The sequence below is a fragment of the Lethenteron reissneri genome, chromosome 48 (genome assembly GCF_015708825.2).
Source record: "Lethenteron reissneri isolate LAM-NWPU_2019-01 chromosome 48, ASM1570882v1, whole genome shotgun sequence".
Lineage (NCBI taxonomy): Eukaryota > Metazoa > Chordata > Hyperoartia > Petromyzontiformes > Petromyzontidae > Lethenteron > Lethenteron reissneri.
The window spans coordinates 7,587,366-7,608,645 of NC_083826.1; the positions used below are offsets into that span (position 1 = coordinate 7,587,366).

At 41.9% G+C, this 21,280-nt stretch overlaps 1 protein-coding gene across 1 annotated transcript in view; it reads right to left on the reverse strand.

Annotated features, from left to right (window-relative positions):
- The window catches only part of CACYBP (calcyclin binding protein), a 113,080-nt gene extending 98,507 nt beyond the window's left edge, over positions 1-14,573 (reverse strand). Inside the window, exons 1-3 of the mRNA XM_061571568.1 lie at positions 14,421-14,573; positions 8,761-8,956; positions 6,010-6,106 (exon numbers count right to left, since the gene is read on the reverse strand). Of these exons, the coding sequence (XP_061427552.1) occupies positions 6,010-6,106; positions 8,761-8,956; positions 14,421-14,438 (311 nt within the window). The 5' untranslated portion in view covers positions 14,439-14,573. The remainder of the gene's footprint in view (positions 1-6,009; positions 6,107-8,760; positions 8,957-14,420) is intronic.
- Between the last annotated feature and the right edge of the window lie 6,707 nt (positions 14,574-21,280).

Consider the following 21,280-nt stretch of genomic DNA (forward strand, 5'->3'; position numbering starts at 1 on the left):
TTTAATTTCCAGAAAGGGTAAAAAACCTATTCTTATTTTAATGCTATACTTACCGTCAATTAACTGATGTTATGTATGTAATTATGTATTACGATCCTCACATGCACGGACATGTAATTGGAAGAGTAGGCAGATGAAGCCAGAAGGCAAGACGGTGCTGCATTCTACAAAAATGCTTTCCAAAAACGTGGTAGGAAACCCAAGAACAACAACGGACCTGTCACACCACAGCGGGCTCTCGGAAAAGTTAAACGCAACCTCACGACAACTTGTTCTGAGAACAAGGAACCCTTCCGCATAGGGTTCTGCAAACAATTCTGCTATTCTTTTAAGCTACGGAAGTAAGGAATATACTGGTAGGAACCACCTGGTTCCACCAGCCCACAGGGGATTATTGTGCCCGTCCGTCCGTCGTGCATCCAAAAATGGGAGGGGTGGGGCTGGGTGGGGAGGGTGAGGAGGGGCTGGGTGGGTAGGGGAGGGTGGGGAGGGGTTGGGTGGGGAGGGTGGGGGGTGGGGCTGGGTGAGTAGGGACTGGTCACCCCGTGGTGCCCTTATAAAACTCAACGTTTAACCTACTCACGCCGGCTTGTGCCCGCCCTCACAGTCGGGCACATTTGCGGAATACACCATGCCGCCGTTGACCATGGCCATTGACCGAGCAACCCAACGTTCCTACCAGCTCCCTCCGCAGGAATGCGTTATTGTGATGCGAAATGCGATTTCTCAGTGAAAATTGCTATGGCAAGAGGCCACTCGGAGCAATGTAAGTTACCTAATAATTTTGCGCCGCTTTTTCCGTGTTAAAAGTGCTGAAGTTTTATTGACTGATAACTCCAAATAATCTCTATAAATCAATCCTACCCAGTAAAATTTAATTGTTTTGTACACAAAACATGCTGCTGCCGCAACCCTCACCAGCACAAGCGGACTGAGAAACGAACGAACATTGTATTGTTGAAGAAACTACTCAAATGAGATTCATAATATCCTCCTAGAATGAGACCTAAACTTAAAAGGAACTAAATTAGCAATGAATTGACATGCATCATCTTTAAAAAGGTGTGTTTCAGTGTTCTCATTTACTGTTATATTTGTATTATTATTCAGGTTAAAGAGTACAAAGCATGCAATTGCGTTTTGTTCAGAACCACTCAGTGCATTCTGAAGGTACCTTTCACGTACATTGAATATCATCAAAATACGGACAACTTTGTACGGACATTATAATTGGTTCACATTATTTGTTATATTGCCCTGTGGCAGGTATGGAACAAAAACATCTGCCGAATAAAAATAATTATATTGCTTTTAAGCCATAATTGCACGATACAATTCCGTTTTTCGGCCTGTGATGTTGGTTGCATAGAGGTAATTGTATAGAGTGTATATTTTCATTTTGTTTGTTTAAAAATTAAGTAGCCAGAAGAAAAAGACATCTCACAAATAATTCACGTAATTTGTAAACATGCTGAAGATGCCAGAGGGAAAAGTGGCAGAGCACGTCTGTTATCTTCATTGAAAATAGAAATACATTTGCCAGTATGTGAACTCGGCACAATATACAATTCCCTTTCATCTGGCCGAATTTAAACAGAAATTGCAATCCTGTCGTACAAATTTGTCAATGTTCTTTCACAGCTCTCGGTAGTTTTGAGAACTGATAAAAGGATCACTGTTTAAAACTTCAGCTGTTTACTTTTCTGTTAGTTAGCCTTTGTGAGTGGACCAGTGCAAAGGAGGTTCAGTCATTCAATGCACAGTGCTATGAACCTGGCGACCCTAGTTCGATACCTGGCCATGGCTAACGTCATTGGTGAGTGATACCGGAACCGGTCCTGGACAAGCAATGACCTTGTCCCAAGTGTTTTCAACAACCCCCACTGACCAGTGCGGTGAAGTATAGTAAACAACCCCCATGAGCAACATGGCATGGGTAGGGGCATATGCATACATATTGATGTCAAAAAGTAGTAGGATTATTTTTTATTGCTCTGCGATGTGTCTCCACGTTGCACCGTGTGTTGCTCTGCACAATGTCCGACATTTCAATTCCTCCCAGACAAAGTAAATACACAATATCAGCTGGCCTATATCGGACGCCAGTAGAAGCCGGCAACGCTCTACAATCGAGGGAGAACGCGTGCTGCTCAGTTCCATTCCTGCAGCTCCTTAGCATGTGGATTGAGAACGTTGGACATCATGCCGAACAACACACAACAGAGCACAAAAGCACATTAGTGGGCTGCACAGCACAGCCGCCAAAACCTACAAACTAGTAATATTATTTTACTTTTAAAAGTATCACACTAGTTTTTTGGTTTAACACGTAGGCTTTCGCGACCAATACCATCCATGATACAGGGTTTTTTTTGGTTAGATTGCGTAAATATATAAAAGTGAGAAACGGGAGGATTTTTTCACAAATCTGGCTGTTGCCTGAAGCTAGTTGTAATTACTGGCGAAATGTCGTACTCAGATTGTAAATGTTATGACTTTGCTCTCCAACACACCGGTGTGCTGTACTAGTGATGAATTGGCACGTTCTGTTTACGTGACAAACTTTACTAGTTGGCTGTGTCGGGTGGTGGCGGGTTTAACGACACATTTATATATTTACGCGATCTAACCCAAAAAAAACCTGCATTATGGATGTACATTTTTTTGTTGAGCTACCGAAGATAACGGTGCAGGGCGTCCCAAAAAATAACGGGTAAATACCGCTGTGTATGACACTCATTGAAAAAGGCTAACCACTCAGATCACCATTTGCAGACTTTCTTAAAATTCACAACCCTCACTCCCCGGCATGTTCACCACATCCGGTTGCTCTAGGAGACTAATTAAATAGATGTCCTGGTCTACTGCCAGAGGAAAAGGCCAAGTAAACGTAGCCTCTAGAAACACTTTTGCCCCACTGGCATTCACACTTGGTTTGCCAATCGGCATTCCAGAGGCAATTGGAGGCATTCAGTTGATCGAGATTTTTATTTAATTAAAAGTCCTACTGTGAAGCATGACCACCGATTCACTATTTAGATAAAGTGTTTTGGCCAGTGCAACCCAACGAATCGGATCCACATGAAATGTGTGCACTGTGGAAAATAAGTCCCCATTTCATTTAACAAAGTGCATCTACTTCCAGAATCTAATTAGAAATTACCATTAAAAATGCGATCATTTTGTCAAAAAAACAAACTGCTTCGCCATAATTTATAAGCACAACACTGCATAATTGCTCACACTCCAATTGGACATTTTTATTCTTAAAACACTAAAAAAGTTAAATGTTATTCATATTGAAATTATGGTACTTTTATACTGTTTTCAATTATATTTTAAAAGGGCAACATTTCTCCGTAACAACCTCGCTCTCCCGTGACATTCTAGTGAATCGTCACAATGCAGGGTTTCATTCGGATTCAAGAATCAATTAATTTTGTCCAAGTTTGATTGCCATGTTTGAATTGTATGTGTTTTTGTCATTTTTCAGAATAGCGTTCAACTTGTCAACCTAAAAATACCACTGGCATATAATTTGCATTCATCATAGATGATATTATCAAATGTTGCACACAAGATTCGATGCGTGCATTGTCAAAGGTGCAGCCCTACATTTCTTTGCTCATGCTACTGCTGGGGGTATTGCCTCCACTAGAGGGAGCTCTAGATTCCCACTCAAGGATATTTGGCCTACTCTCACACACTCGCTTGATGTAGAAATTCAATAAAACAAATACAAGTTTAGAAGTCTTTCCACAAAATTCTCCCTCGTCAGAAAACGTACAGCCTCCCCGAGGCAATACGCACAACCAAATCCGTCACTGTATTCAAGTCACAACTCAAAACACATCTCTATACGCTTGCATACAAACAACTAACTCACAACCACACGCTTTTCTTTCCAACTTTCTTTTTTAAATTGTATAGAAATATATTTTTGATTCTTTCGGTAAAGTCACGTAGAAGAGAAATAATAAAATAAATAAAATAAAACAATGTAAAGTAGCCCCTTAGCCTGGCTCTCCTCCCTCTATCCCGGAGCCCCCTACTTCCTAACCACTCACACTCCTCTGACTCTCGGCGAAGACCCCGTCCACGTCACGGGTCTCTCCTCAAATCCCCCGGGGGCCATGACCTCACTTTACCTTGACGGCATTCGCCCGAGGCGAGTGTGACCGGACGTCCGCACTCCACTCCTCAACACAATTATCACGACGTTTCGATTGCAACACAAGAAATCATCATCAGGTGTGAAAACCACAGCAAGAAAATTTGAAAAAAAGTGGCGGTTTTTTCTTAACGTCAGCACCACGGACAGCAACTGGCGGTTGTTCAGATGGACAAGTCCATCTATGCTCGGAACGGAAGAGGGGGGAGAGAAAGAGAATGGAATGCGGTCTGAAAGTCACCGTAAGCGTGAATACAATCAATTAAGACCCAAAATGGTTTGTCAAATCCTTCCAATGATTGCTAAGCCAGAATCCATCTTCTCGGTTGAAATTGTCTCTGTGTTTGTATACGTGCTGTGGTTTTCACACCTGACGATGATTGCTTGTGTTGCAATCAAAACGTCGTGAGAATTTTATTGTTTTATTTTTATTATTTCCCTTCTACGTGACTTTACCGAAAGAACCAAGAATATGAATCCCTGCAGTTACGAAAGCTTTAAATCGAAATGTAAATCTGTATAGAATTGTTTATCCTAACGTGTGCAACGGATGTGATGGCGCTTTGGGTGGCAGACGTGTGCCAGAAAGACGCCAAAGTGTTAACCAAAAATAAATTCATCTTCTTGATTTTTTCGGTAAAGTCACGTAGAATGGAAATAATAAAATAATAAAAATAAAACATAATAAAATAATTCTCACCACTTTACCGAAAGAACCAAGAAGATGAATCCCTGCAGTCACGAAAGCTTTAAATCGAAAAAAAACCAAAATAAATTGACTTCATTTTGACAACGTATTGAATCAATACTTTTAAGGAAGCCTTGGATACATTTGAAGTGGAAATGAGCTCCGCGTGATAGATTCCATGCAAACGCAGGCAGTTATAATGGGGCAACTACCTTAAAAAAAGCACAATGCTCACAATACACGGTGTGCGTATAGTGGCTGTTCAAGAACAAAATCTAAAAACGATAACTCGCTTACCTTAATTGAATAAAACAGGGCGATCTTAGTTGGAACAAATTGAGGAAACTCAGTGTATCACGGTGCGAGCACAACACAGGATAGCAACGTGAGTTTTAATGAGCGTATGCTTCTAAAAGCCTTCACTTGAATGAGCAAGAAGCAGTGAAATAGCGCCATGCTCTTAATCACAGCTCTGCGGGTCATCGTACATCTGGGTCGCGTGGCAAAATGAAGCAACGCAAACGGGACAGGCATCTGAAACACGATGTTCCATCATCATTGATATATTAAATGTATTTGCCAAGGAAATAAAGTTTTAGACATTTGGAGATTTTTTGTTTTACTTTATAACACAAAGCAAAGCACTCAGCACACTATATCGCTTGGCCGTAAAGATGCATTTTGGAAATATGAAAAGACAGGCACTAGTTCGTACGGTTATTTAGACTTATTGGTGGTGAGAGGGAATAGAAAATCGATGTGAATAAAGAGTTACCATAAATGAAGTGAGGGATAATATAAATATTGTATTTGTCCAGCAACTATTTTCCAGCGAGCTTCACTGAAACAATATGCTCAAATATTTACAATAAATGTATGCACAATACCAGAGACTGCTATGCCAGCCTTACCAAAGGATGAAGTGAAAAATATTATAATAGATATGGTTGCCCTTTTTCGACCCTAAAAAACACTATGTCTGCTGCACCGTAGATGTTGGAAACTGTCACGTTATTCAAAAAACGAGTCGGCTAAACGACCCGGCAGTCACGGTCAACATTTTACGAACTAAAAAAAAATCACAATGCAACATTGCCTCCTGCTGGCAGAATATAAGAATACTAAATATACAAGCTAATACAAAGCTCACCTCTCTTTGAACTCCACTGACACATTTTCAGAGGGAGCCTTCTGGACACCCTCCAGGGATACGTACACCTTCAGGAACTTCTCCGACTGGTCCCATCCTATACGCGAAGCATTGCAAGCACCAGAGAGAACAAATTAGGACACTCCAAGCTGTTACCGTTCCCCCCTAACACTGAATTTTCAGCCCGACAATCGCCGCTAACACAGTCACTTGAACGTTGATGATTCGCCATCTAGACGCCCTTCTACCTGACATCATCAACGAGTGGACAGCTAGATGCATAATACAGATTTTTTTTTGGGTTAGAGCGCGTAAATATGTGTCGTTAAACCCGCCACCACCCCACACAGCCAATTAGTAAGAGTTGTTACGAAACAGAGCATGTCAATTCGTGACTAGTACAGTGCATGGGTGTGTTGGAGAGCCAAGCTACAACATTTGCAATCTGAGTACGACGTTTCGCCAGTAATTACAACTAGCTTCATCAGGCGACAGCCAGATTTGTGGAGAAGTCCACCTGTTTCATTCCTTAAATAGAGGCGTAGATGTGATGACAACACTTGTGCGCTCTTCTTGCGTGAAGTGGGAGTTAATGAATCAACGTACATTATGCATGAGCATTATGCGGACCCATTGATCTTGTACTTCAGTGTCCATTGTGTACTAAAATAGCCATACCAACAGTAATCCCTATTGAAGTATGGTGGCCTGTATAGGCATGCATTTAAAACATTTAATATTTTATTATTCGCTTTCAAGCAGCACTAAGTCTGTAGCTATCCGAACGGTTAAAATAATTTCTCTCAATTTCGATAGATTCTCTAATAAGTCTTGGCCAGTAGTAACTAGTTTTGCATAGAATTTCAACATTATCAAAATGTATTGAGTGTCATTGTTGGCATGCGTGTTCTGCTACTGGTGACAGTTGTATTTGGGAGTATTTCATATTTCTTTGGTGTGCTTTCAGTCTCATGCTGATCATTCGTCTGTTAGCCCAACATAGCATTTGCCACAAGTGCAATTAATCCGGTACACACCTTCTGTTGATAGCTTCGGTAATACATCTTTTGTACGAGAAAATTTATTTATGTATTTTATGTACCATGCTAATGTGACTTGGATGTTTTATTTTTCCAAACATCTGGCAATGTATGGTATTTTAATAGTGAATTGGTTTTGGCATTCAATGCCCTGTTGATTTGTGCATCATTGTAACCGTTCAATTGCAGCGATTTTTTTACATGTTTAATTTCACTTATCAAACTATCACTATCTGACACTTTCTTAGCCCAATGAATGAGCATCGTGATGAGAGCGGATTTATGTGCGAGGTGATTGTGTGGGTTTTCTTTCGGTAAACGCTGTGTTATTTTACCATTTCGACCCCGTCTGAGCAGATTATCCAGAAATGGTCGAGTTCTGTCAGCTTCCACTTGCATGGCGAACTGGATGGATGGGTTTTGCGAGTTTACATTATTTAGAAATTCATTAAGTGTATATTTGCCGTGTGGCCAAACCACCAATGTGTCATCCACATATCTAAACCAAGCAGAGGGTTTTAGTGTGCTTGAAGCTATTGCTTTTGTTTAAAATCTTCCATGTACAAATTCGCTATCACGGGAGACAAAGGAGATCCCATTGCTGCTCCTTCCTTTTGTTTATACAAGTCACCTTTCCACAAGAAATAGGTATTCTTTAGACAGTGTGCAGCTAGTCATGGGATATGTTTGGCTAAACTTATGTTCGTTAGCAAAGTGTCGAGTAATTAAAATTGACTCATTAACTGGAACCCTCGTGAACAGATAAGTCACAAAAACGTATGAGAATAGCATTAGGGTTAAGCTTAACACTTTTTAATTATATTTACGAGATGTTCAGAGTTTTTAATGAACGAAGAGGTCCTACCGATGTAGGGCTGTATTTGTTTCATTATGTATTGTGCTCATTTGTATGTGGCAGGTGGCAGAGCCTACTGTACTAACTAGATGCATGCTGCAACATTCGTGTAATGCGTGTCGAGTGTGTTGCATTATCGCACAAAAACACATACGCAAAAACACACATGGTAAATAAATCGTTCTCAGTCGATTCATTCACACCTTCCAACGGATGTGGCACTCTCATGGCACTACTTATCAATGCAGAGATGAAAATCTTATCAGCGTCAAACCGCGTACAGCCGAAATATCACCCCCGTGTTCCGGAAAACAGACCTAATTTAGTAAACCGTGTTTAGCCGAAACATGCGTTCGATAAAGTCACATTGGGCCAAGTTGTCCTGTATTACAATTATTGTGAACTGCACTGCTCGTATTTATGAATATTGAACTTCTTTCATACCGTACGTAGCCAACGATGTGTGGGGGAGGATAAACTAAACACAAAAAGTAAATCCAAAGAAATTAGTTTCCAATCTAGATGATTTAAAGTGCATTGCTCCAGTGGCTTCCTAATATCGGAAGGAAGATGGCCGCAGAAGTGCATCCGAAGCGTGAGATGCAGTAACCGTCTTTGTTCGATGGCTAGCCAAAAGCTACTTGCGAGGATGACCATGTGATGGTTTATGCTTCTTGACGCGATCAGCAAGGTATTGTGTTATCATCTCACCTGCTCTCATGGAAAAATGTCTGGCTCAACGTCGCTGTGACAATCGGCTATAACTCAAGGTGTGTAAACGTGTCGTGGAGACAACTTTATATCGTCTGACCCCCCTGCTCATGTATGTGTACTGCATGCATCTCTATAGGTCACCATAGTTGCTGAGCTTGGTGGTGGAGGGTGGCCCAGCAGTAGCTGCCTTAGGGGACGCGTCGGCCGCCTTGCTCTGCTGCGCCCGACTGCTGGCCTCACGATCCACCCTGCGCAGCTCCTTCTTGAGCAGCTCCTGAACGGCGGGCCGGGTGGCACTCTCCAGCAGCTTCTTCAGCTCCTCCTGGTCCAACAGGAGCTGTAGAACGAAAACAAACTAAGAGAACAGAAATGCATGTGCCAGCCATGCCCGTGTGCGCCGATGGGAAGCGTTGGCAGAGCGGTTAGTGCGCTGCGCTAACCAATCCGGCGATCCGGGTGCGATTCCCGCTCACGGTCAACGCCGGTGACAATTATCTGAACCGGTTCTGGGCCTCCCCTAGGTCTACTCAGCCTCCGATGAGTACCTGGTGCGGTGTGTAAACATTAACACTGGGGAGATAAAGGCGGTCGGGTGTGGTGCTGGCTACCCACCCCCTCGTGTACCCTCCCGGCCTTCACAAGTGTTCGTTAACAGAATTTGGCCTCAACAGTCTGTTAATGCTATACTGGGGATCTTTATCTTTGTTGTGTGTGATGACGCATCGATTCTCTGATGCGTTTTAGCTGCGTGCCGCGAATTGTTTGGCAAGATGCCCAACGTGTCGCTTCATGTGCTGGGAGCTTCTTTGTGACACCTGTTAAGGGAATTATGATATCACGATGGTGACAACTGCAGCATGATGATGAACAACATCAGCTTCCACATCCTCATTATCATTAATCATCATCACATGCACAAGTGGAAAATCACAAGACTCTTTTGTAGGACTGCAACTTCAAACTCCAAGCCATGGTCCATGTAATTTCGTAATGTCCAAAATATTACTTTGTTAGTTGCTTTTCATACGCCATACGAAAGAAAAATATCTTTTTGGTTCTTTCGGTAAAGTCACGTAGAATGGAAATAATAAAATAATAAAAATAAAACATAATAAAATAATTTTCACGACGTTTCGGCCAAAACGCAAGCAGCCGTCCTCAGGTGAAGAACAGGTCTGTCGACTCTGTCTTCTCGACAGAACTGTTCTTCACCTGAGGACGGCTGCTTGCGTTGTGGACGAAACGTCATGAAAATTATTTTATTATGTTTTATTTTTATTATTTTATTATTTCCATTCGACGTGACTTTACCGAAAGAACCAAGAAGATGAATCCCTGCAGTCACGAAAGCTTTAAATTGAAAAAAAAAGATAATAACAAATGTTGGATGCATTTTGATTTTCATTGTTTCAAACTGAAGGAAAGGGAAAATATGATGAATGTGTCGCTCACTTTTTCTTATTTGATTTCTGTGTGGATAATAACAATGAATGTGCTGCCACTTGGGGTGGCCTCCCCTTATCAGGGCTTCCGCACAATTCATAGGAACAATCTATCGAACGATAATGAGAAGCACTTTGCTGCAAGTTAACTGCGGTTGTCCTATACAGAGACTAGCCCCTACCAAAGGAATGTGGCTCAAGGTTGCAGACAATATACAGGGACTCCTCTACTTACGAACATTCGGCTCACGAACTTTCAGAGATACAAACAAACCTGTCCGTATGTTCAGTTGCAGCTGTACGGACCGAGAGTCTTAAGTTCAACTGCCGCACAATAAATGGAGGTGGTGGCATCTACATCTGCAGAACATGAAGAACCAGTGGCATCTACAGAAGATTATACAACTTTTAAAGCCATTCCGCGTGTTTAGTGCACATGCCGTACAGCACGTTTAGAATCAGCAGCAGTAAAGTTGGACAAATAGACTTACGAACAGACCTCTGGAACCTAACTCGTCCGGAAGTAAAAAAAAAAGTCCCTTATATGCAATGCCCTATGCACTTTGGAGCAGAAAACAACTTTGGCTTTTCCAATTTCAAAAAGCTGACGGGATAGACACACTGGGAGAATAGAAACTCGCATTTTGTCACAGACTCGGGGATTCCATGAAATATTACACAATAGTCGAGAGCCATGCCTTTACCGCTCACAAAAAAATCAAAGCTGCCCTATATAAAGATTTCCCACAAGTGTTGTGTTTGCAAGCCCATTTGTCATGGTCATTGGGAATAGCTTATAATTATAACTCCAGGAGCAATGCAGTCCAAGGGGAAAAAATACCCCAAAGGGGTCATAGTACAATTTACATATATTTTATAAATGGAGCAAAACGTAGAGCTGCAGCCCTACAATTGTTTGGTTATGCCACTGCTGGCAGAAAGGATCTCAACTCTTGGGGGCTCGATAGAGCCCCTCCAGAAGGTATTCGGCCTACTCTTCCACGCTAGCCAAACGTCTTTGAAAAGGTGGGAGATACCTACACTTTACCCAACCTGACGCGACCTGCTAATCGGTTACTGCTGGGTGGAGAGATGAAAAGAATTAAGAAACCTGCAGATTGCTTCAAATACCACATACAGGCATCCAATTGGAAAGGCTACCTATACCACAGTTAATGGTTAGTGTGTTAACAATCATACCATGGCAGAATCCCCAAAAATGGAAGTACTACACTGTAATTGAGATACAATCAATAATTTTTGGTGAAATAATTGGGTCCCTGAAATGCACATTTTTAACCGTGCCAACTTAAGGTTAATTGCTATCAGCCTCATTTTAAAAAAAATACATTTTTTTGTGATAGACTTGTTATAGGTTTCCAGTGCTAATGATGAATTTAAATTGTGCTAACTCGAGCGTGGATGCCAAAATGTACATTAAAAATGAATGACAGTTTGAAACATGTTCAAATGGTTTGGAATATTATAACATTTAAAGTTTTACCACTGAAACATTAAAATCTCATACATCTTAAATTAATTATGTAGTAAAACTCGACTAATGCTTAACCGGTAAAAAAATTTTGTCACGATTCCTTTGCAAGAATTATCAGAAAATGATAAGGCAATATAATCAAGTACAATTTGCATACATTTTTCATTGTGTTATTTTCAAAATATACTTTACTTTGCAATATTGTATATTTTTTACTTTAATTCCCTATCAATTAGTCTTCACGTGCAATGTTTTGTTAATGGAAAACCAGATGCCAAAATATCAGCTAATTGCTAACGTAATCTGTTTCCCTCTGTGCAACAAAGCTACACTGGGTAGCCCTTTAGAACCAGCCCAGCTCACCAAGCACCATATTGCTTTTCCACTGCAGAAGGCGAGCCGTGCCAGTGACGTCGCACCCAATGAATACGTCGCTGGACGTGGCCCTGATTGGTCCGGAGCCAGATTCAGATGTTTTATGAGGCCAGGGTATCACCATTTAGTTCGGGGTTCAGCTTGGCAAATAACCAGTGGAAAACCATACTATGAGGGCCATGAACTGACTTGGCTAGGATGTGCCAGTGGAAAATGGGTATTCACTTTGAATGTATTCAGATCACATGGACAAAGGCACACTGCTAATAATAGTACAAGTAGTCCCCGAGTTACGATGGTCCGATTTACGATATTTCGATCTTACGATGGCGATAGCGATACGACAAAATTGCCATCAACAACCCAACATCGTTCAAGTATGCAGACGACGGACAGAATCTTGGTGAGTACAGTAAAATATGTTACAATACGTTCAATGCATGTATGATACGTAGCGTTAGCGATTTGATTTTAAGGTTACCACGATACGATACGTTCAATGCATGTTAAAAGTGTTCATAGCAGATAGGATTGTTTCCTGAAAAAAACTTTCTATTAAATTGCAGTTCATGAAGGTAAGCTAAGAATTTACCTTTTTTTACTTTACATTTCACCGTGCAATGCAGTATTGCAATTAATAAATACATACAGTATATAGTTTATACAGTACGGTACTGTAAATTGCTCTGTTTTGCTAAATTATCACCATTCTTTAAGACTCCTGGGTAGGCTAGGCCATCTTCGACTTACGATATTTTTGATTTACGATGGGGTCGTCGTAACGCATCTCCGTCGTAAGTCGAGGACTACCTGTATAAGGCTCAGTGGTTCTTTAACCTGGGCTGTGAGATGATGGCCTTTCTGGGTGTGCGAGACATGCCAGATTTTTTTTTTAGCACGGGCACGTAAGTACAACAGCTTTGTTTCATCAAACACATGTATTTATGACCATTTTTTTTACGACTGAGAACCAAAAGGGGGTGTAAGGCTGCAGAAAAGGTTAAGAACCAATAGCACATCTCATCGGTCTTAATTTTGGAGTTTTCGTGACTGCAGGAATTATTCTTTGGTTTTTTCGGTAAAGTCACGTATAAAGATAAAATAATAAATTAAATAATTTTATTTTATCTTTATACGTGACTTTAATAGAAAGAATACATCTCATCGGATTCCTCCAGCAAGAATAAATATTCTGATTCTGGATGGGTGGCCCAATATACCGTCAAGTCAAATAGCCACCACGACCCGCTCGGCGTGGAGAGGCAATCATCCAGCAGTGGATTGACAAAAAGCATTTAGAGCAGAGTCGGGTACAGGTAAGAAAGAGGAAGTATCCACTCGGTTGATTCAAGGTGCTTTCCAAGAAGAGGAAATAAAACACGCGAATAGTTTAACACGTCAATAACCAAAAGCAAAGTATGTACCGGTTGGTGAAGAACACAACCATCGCACGCGCTTAGCTCTCTCTGCTGCTCATTATATTTTCTAGGAAACACGTAGTGATGAGTGGAAAATAGTTCATGACCTTAAAACGTACGAACCAAAAACAATTTTTTTTTTTTAATGACAATTCATCGTCAGCGGCAGCAGCCGTCGTCATGAGCAATCCACTGCTGGATGGATGCCTCTGCCAAGGCGAGGCGTTGTCTAACAAACACAGACGATGCACTCACGCACACCGGCCAAATTCATCGCTCCATCTCCCCGTTTTGAGTTCTCTCGGACGAAAGTTAATGTCTGTTCCGCAAGATGGTCCAGATGTCTTGTGACCCCCCATCCAATCACCCATTAGATTCTCTCGTACTTGTTTTTTCTTCTGAAAGTGAGGTTTATTTATGAACATAAATGAAGATGCCGTGGAAATAAATGATAGGGGTGAATTAATTTTGAGTCACGAGACATCTGGACACCGTACTGTAGTAGTACAACCACGTGTTATGCGTTATATCGACCATCACAATATCGTACTGTATACGCATACAAATCCACAATATTTCTAGATATCGGAGCAACGTATAGCATTCAGGTGATTTGTGAACGTTTGGGAATTATTTGTCGCTGTTAATGATGAAGTGACGATTTTAACTATCGGTTTGTTTGAACACAATACCGGCCCGTGTGTTCTCTACATGCACACACACACGCACATGTGCGCGCTAGTCACGAACAACGCATCATTAACTTGTCGATTGAATGGCAACTACACAACAACCAAACGTTGAGATAACAACGCGATAATTAGGTTAAGTCTCGTCAAACGGGGGCACAAAAACGGCACATCTTTCACAAAGGCCGCAACCGCCGCGTTGCATCCTTACGCCTTTCCTGAATCTTCTGCCCGGTTTCGAGACGCGTTCAAAAACACCCCCCCCCCCCCACACACACACGTCCGATACGACGTAAGACTTTGGCGGCTTTATCATCAACGCAAGTCACTCTCGGTAGGTTTCTACGAGCAGAGCAAAACGACGTTGACCAGCGACACTTACATCCTCGACGCTTGCCATTTGTGCTGGGTCGGTAAGCGAACACAGTCCGTGTAACGAGCGAGTGGTGTTGATAGTGGGCGACCTTGCCAGATGGAAGGTGTTTACCTCTAGAAGTCTCCGTGTTTTAAAAATAAATAATTTATTGCCGCAGAATTTTCTAGAGCCCCTGCCGGCTATTGCTGGAATAACATCGTGTAGTTTAAAATAGATTATCCATTCGGTTACTCGACTTAATAGAGCACCAACACATTTGGAGGTGTAGGCAAAACAAACAAATGTCTCTACTCGTCTGTGCCGCTGGACGGGAGGTGATGGCCAGGACTTGGTGACGTCTTCGACATGAACGTACGCTGGGCGTGGCTTTATGGGGGGTTTCCAGCCTTCTGCATGTTGGTGTGCCAGAAATATTTAAAGGATCTCCAAATACTGGAATCGACCACAAAAAAACGCGTCTACAAAATAGTAAATTTAAATGTTTATCAGTTAATCAACTAAACCGATTAATTGCCCCAGCGCGATAATACGTATTCGCCAATGTATGTCATTGCTGTTTATATAATTTTTTCATTTATGTGCTTGATTTTTGTACAATATGTTTTATAAATTTATTTCGTATATGTTAGGTTATTGCCAACACAATAAATAACATGTTTAATGTGCTCTTAGTTATGGACAACAAATAAAATAATTAGAATCAAGAGGTATTAAACATGCTCAATTACAAAACATACGGTATCAATTTTCCTGAATTTCAATATGTTGACAATTTACCACTGCGAGAAACGTTATTTAATGTTGCCGATCATGGAGAAATACTACATACTTTATAAATTATCGTCTAAAACCAAACATGTAAAAAATATATCGTACCATACTATTACCAAGTTACCCGCACTGCACCCAATCTCATCAGATCTCTGAAGATCAGCAGAATTGAGGCCAGATAGTTCATGGATTAGTGACCACAATGCATGAAACAGCTTTTCATAGGGCTTGTGGGCTTACGTGGTGGGTATCAGGGGGCAGTACAGCAGCATCCATGATTTGACTGCGCTTCTACGCTCCCGCATCTGTGCTCCCCACCTTCGCCAACCCACACTGATGAGCGTGGTGAAGTTTGGTCTAATTACCCCCATGACCCCCACACAATGATGGGATGCTTCATTTGTCCATCCCAACGAGAATGCAAATGACGGCATCTCTTTGGCTGATGAAAAACACCCACTTAAAACCAAATCCCAAACACTCCCAATAATAAGCTGGTCAACAACAAGCTGGAATTACAAGTGCGTGTGCTTATGTGTGACCCCACTGACCCTCGGTATGATTGTGACCCTATGAACCTCTCGTGAGATATTGCTGGGCCTCTTTAGGATGGTGCATTAGAAAGCAAACGTGTTGTTTTCCTTGCAGTGTTTGAATCTCAATATCGTATTACTGCAATGTGATGTGTTCCTGCATACATATGGCTGTAAGTGTCTGCATTGTATGCATTGTGGTGTGTAAAAATGAATCCATTAACCCAAAAAAAATCACCACGATCCTAACATTTTTGCATTTTTATTCAATTACTTATCACCCCTGATTATCATTATTTCTAATATAATTAGCATATACTAAAACTTGACGTTGTGAACGCTTCATCATGTGTAAATTGTAAGTGGACCGTGTCGTGGCTGTAGACGTGAAGATGTAATTATACGCATTTTTTTATTCATAAACATATGATCAGCAGCGTTAAGAGCATCTGTTGGCAAGCTACTATTTAAACACTCCACTTTGAACACAAATTGTTCTGACGCGTTAATGATTCACCAATTAACGTACCTTAAAATGTGTTCCACTTTGCAAAACAAGTCAATGAATAAACATTTGGGGCGATGCTAAATTGTAAAACATGTCACCATGGACATCCGTTTCGTTATGCACAATTCACGAAATTATGTCTTTGAGAAAAGTTAAAAACGTTGAACAAACATCACCTGAAAATGACATTGGTATTAACGTGTTTTGTTCATTCGCTGTTGAGTAGGCAATCAAATCCTGCTGTGTACGTGTAGCGTCGGAAATACATATCACACGCAACCCTATGTACACTTACCTGTAGTTGCGGGCACGGGTCTGTAGGGGGTGCCACCCTGAGCTAGAGAGAGCTGGACCGTTGAGATGCCGAGTTCCCCCGACCCCAGGTGAGGGGTTGGGGGGTTATTCCAGAGCCCCCTGGAAGATTCCAGAAAGGGGGCGGTACCGGGGGCGGAGAGTCCCCGAGGTGGGTATAAAAGACGGACCTCAGGACGGCTCGAGGCAGTGCTCTGAAGACGAAGACTGAAGACCAGCTAGGCTAGGACCCTGGGACCCCCGGTACCCAACGGGGCCGAGCGCGGACCAGTGATTAAGACCCGCACCCTGGCTGGGTCGGATCAGCGTAGCCTCCCCTAGGTCACCCTTAGCCGGAGGCTGAGAGCCTGTGGTCCCAGTAATAGGGCAGCGGGTAAAGGGGCCGTCACCCCTTTGTGTTAGGGACCGATAACGTTATTGTAACGTTTATTGCCATAAACGTGTTGCCTCTAAAAGCTACGTCTCCGTGGAAACCCACTACATACGTATCAGAGAGCAGCACTGATGTTCATAACAATCATGTAAAATCTTGAATTTAAGCTTTCGTGACTGCAGGAATTCATATTCTTAAAATGTGTTCCACTTTGCAAAACAAGTCATAATGAATAAACATTCGGGGCGATGCTAAATTGTAAAACATGTCACCATGGACATCCGTTTCGTTATACACATTCACGGAATTATGTCTTTGAGAAAAGTTTAAAACGTTGAACAAACATCACAAAAATTGACATTGGTATTAACGTGTTTTGTTCATTCGCTGTTGGGTCTTTCGGTAAAGCCACGTAGATAGAACAATATTTATTAAAACTAAATACAATAATTTTTCTGTTTAACACGTAGGCTTTTCGCGACCAATATTATTCATAATCAACGTTTTTGGGTTTAGATCGCATTATTTATTCACCATTCTGGCGAATTGCCCGATGATGCTGGATGCAATTACCAGCGAAACGTCGTACTCAAAAAAAAATTGTAAATATTGTGGTTTCACGCTTCAACACACCGGTGGGCTAAAGCAGTGAACTATTTGTCTTTTGTCAACGTGACATTTTTTACTGATTGGCCGTGTCGGGTGGTGGAGGGTTGCGACACATTTATAAATAACGCGATCTAAACCCAAAAACGTTGATTATGAATTATTTTTCTATCTACGTGGCTTTACCGAAAGACCCAAAGAATAACAATCGTGTATGTATGTTGAACTTCTTTCGCACAGTATGTAACCAACCGTGCTAATCATCAGCGGCAGCCATGGTCAGTCCACTGCTGGATGAAGACCTCCCCAAGCCGCCCTCCTCCTCTCGCTGAGTCTGCGATGCACGGACACACGTAGCATCTTCACGCGAGGTGATTTCATCACTCCATCTCCTCGGTGGACTTCCTCTGGGATGCGTTCCATTCCTTTGGCTGCCACTCCGTTGTTACGCTTGGCCATCGGCCATCATCCCTAACGCTCTTTAATGTCAGTGTTAGGGAGGATGAAACCAGTTAAAAATGGCCCGCTTAAACACATTTTTCTGTAGAACATTGGCCCGGAAGGGCCATAGTCTGATGGAACACCACAAAAAACGAAATATATATACACATTCCATGGTGTGGTGGTTAAAACAGACAATTGTACAAGGTGATCCATTTTTAGATATCCCATTGATTTTCAATGGCCCTTTTTGCTCCACAATAGCTGACTGAAAACTGCAACTGTGTCTGTTCAAAATGTTTAGCATACTTTCCGACATGCAACAAACTTGTGTTTTCTCCTACAACATCAGAGTGCAGCGCCACATTAACTACACACTACAATGACAATAGTTTAAAGCGATTTGAAGCATGTTTTACTTTTTGGGAGATGGGACAGAGCTTTGTGACGTCATATTTGAGGGGGGGGTCTGACTTTTTGTGACGCCGTGTGACGAAGGGGGGGGGGGGTCAAAATCGTCCAAAATCGTGTGACGTCATTTATGGACGGCCCCTAAAACCTATTATATTTCGATTCGGCAAGGGAGGTCGCATGTTGTATCTATAAATGGATCGCTTTGTAAATGTTACTTAAACTAAGATCATATTGCTCCCAGCAGATGGCGCGCTCTCAAAAAAATGCGAGATCTCGTCCATCGGTCGCACTTTAAAACCTGCATTTGTTGGGTTAATAACCAAAGGCACCGTATTGTTCGGCTCATAAGACACTCCGGAAAGTAAGGCTCACCCCTAACTTGTGTCTGGTTGCAAACAGGGTTTTATCCACTTCTATAAGACAAGTTATACAAATGAATGTACTGTGTACTGCATACAATTCCTTTCTACTTTGAAGAGGCCTACGGTTAAGTCACGTAGAAGGGAAACAATACAATTATAAAAATATAAAACAATAAAATTCTCACGACGCAGGTGTGTTTTTCACACCTGATGATGATTGCTTGTGTTGCAGTCGAAATGTCGTGATAATTTAATTGTTTTATATTTTTATTATGCTATTGTTTCCCTTCTACGTGACTTTACCGAAAGAACCAAGAATATTAATCCCTGCAGTCACGAAAGCTTTAAATCAAAATAAAAGGTCTACGGTTCTCAATACGTAACTCTATCAATTGATAATGTTTGAGTGTGTGTGGTGAGTGTGTATGTCTGATTCTGCATGCAAGTCTATGGGTCACGACAGCGTATGGTAGTCCCTGGACATATATATGTGAGGATAGTGGATTGTGACGACAGGATAATGGTTCAATGCAAATATGTCGTAGGCAGGAACCCCATTTCGTCTCTCCAGAAATATTGCAAATATACGTCCGTCCGGTCAATCAGCCAGATCGCTTTACAGACCAATATTTTAAAAGCAGCATTCGTTTTAGCCAGTGGTTCTTAACCTGGGGTGCACGCACTCCCTGTGGGTGCAAGATACCCTTTCTTGGGGGTGCGAGGCATGGCCAGATGTGTTTTTTTAATAAGGCAAATAATCGAAAACACCAATTAAGCATGGGGCATGTAAGTACAACTACTTTGTTTAATCAAACCCTATGTATGTATATACATAAAAGGGAAATGTGTGAATATGTGTGTCTGTTCGAAATGTTTAGCATACTTTCCAACATGCAACAAACTTGACATTTGTCATGTGGGTAGCTTGCAGACTGGACACAATGCAAAAAGTATAAAAATAGACTTTTGTATTTTTTTTTGGGGGGGGGGGGGGCGCAATAATGATTATTTTGCACGGCAAGTGAGCGGTGACGTCACATCTGTGATGTCACCCGCATGCGGCAGCGTCACGCAGTGTGCCTGCTGACGTCTATTAATCCAAGATAAGAATCCAAGTCCCGGGCGAAGCCGGGTAGTAAAGCTCGTTAACATTATAAAACATTATAACGACTTAGAACACAAAGGGGTTGCAGAGCTGCTGTGAAGGTTAATCATTACCACAGGTTTAAGCGATCAAGCAAAACTCTGTCCCATCAGCAGAATCAGGCTTGTCAAACAAATGCATCGACATTTCCAGGAGCTATTTTGCAAGCACACTCCATAACAAAAAAAATTGTGACCCCGTCAAATGCCAAAAAGAAATATCGTGCACACAACTACAATTATTTAACGAAACTAAACATCCATAATAGAGGTTTTTTTTTGGGTTAGATCGCGTAAATGTATAAATGTGTCGTTAAAACCCGCCACCACCCGACACAGCCAACTAGTAAGGGTTGTCACGTAAACAGAACGTGGCCAATTCGTCACTAGTACAGCACTAGTGTGTAGTGTATAGTGTACTATACTAGTACAGCACTAGTGTGTAGTGTATAGTGTAGTGTATAGTGTACTATACTAGTACAGCACTAGTGTGTAGTGTATAGTAGTGTATAGTGTAGTGTATAGTGTAGTGTATAGTGTACTATACTAGTACAGCACTAGTGTGTAGTGTATAGTGTAGTGTATAGTGTACTATACTAGTACAGCACTAGTGTGTAGTGTATAGTAGTGTATAGTGTAGTGTATAGTGTAGTGTATAGTGTACTATACTAGTACAGCACACCGGTGTGTTGGAGAGCCAAGCCACAACATGTAAATGTGTGCTGTACTAATGACGAATTGGCCACGTTCTGTTTTCGTGACAACCCTCACTAGTTGGCTGTCGGGTGGTGATGGGTTTTAACGACACATTTATATATTTACGCCATCTAACCCCCCAAAAAAACTCTATTATTAAACTAAACACATTTTGTTTATTTTACCAGCTAAGGCCCACTGTGAGCTCTGTAGCTCTTTTTCAGAAGCGACTGGGCCACAAATGAAAACTCAACGAAGCGGCCAATCACGCTGAAATGTACAGCAGCCAAATAGTCTGCGCGCATGTTTCTAAAAATGCAAAACATTTACTTCTGTGGCTCCCAACAAGAGCCATTCTCTTAATTATAATAGGCGCAACCAATTAGCCACAGTAACACACGGCACTATCGCAATACGGTAATTACCAGCTCCATGAAACCCTAATGGGGCCATTCAAAGCGAATTGTTCAACAACAGCAACGCAGAGACGGGGTGGGGAGGGCGGTGGTGGTGGCGCGCGTGACTTCACCCACAATGACGGTCACAGTCCAGCAGATGTCAACACTGCCACTCTCACAGCGGCGCGTCAACCAACAGCGCTCTCCGTGCATGGCCCCGTTACCATCGCTGCTGCTGATGCTGCTGCTGACGATGATGATGATCATCAGCAGCAGCGGCAGAGCTTTGCAAAGCTCGCAAACGGCCAC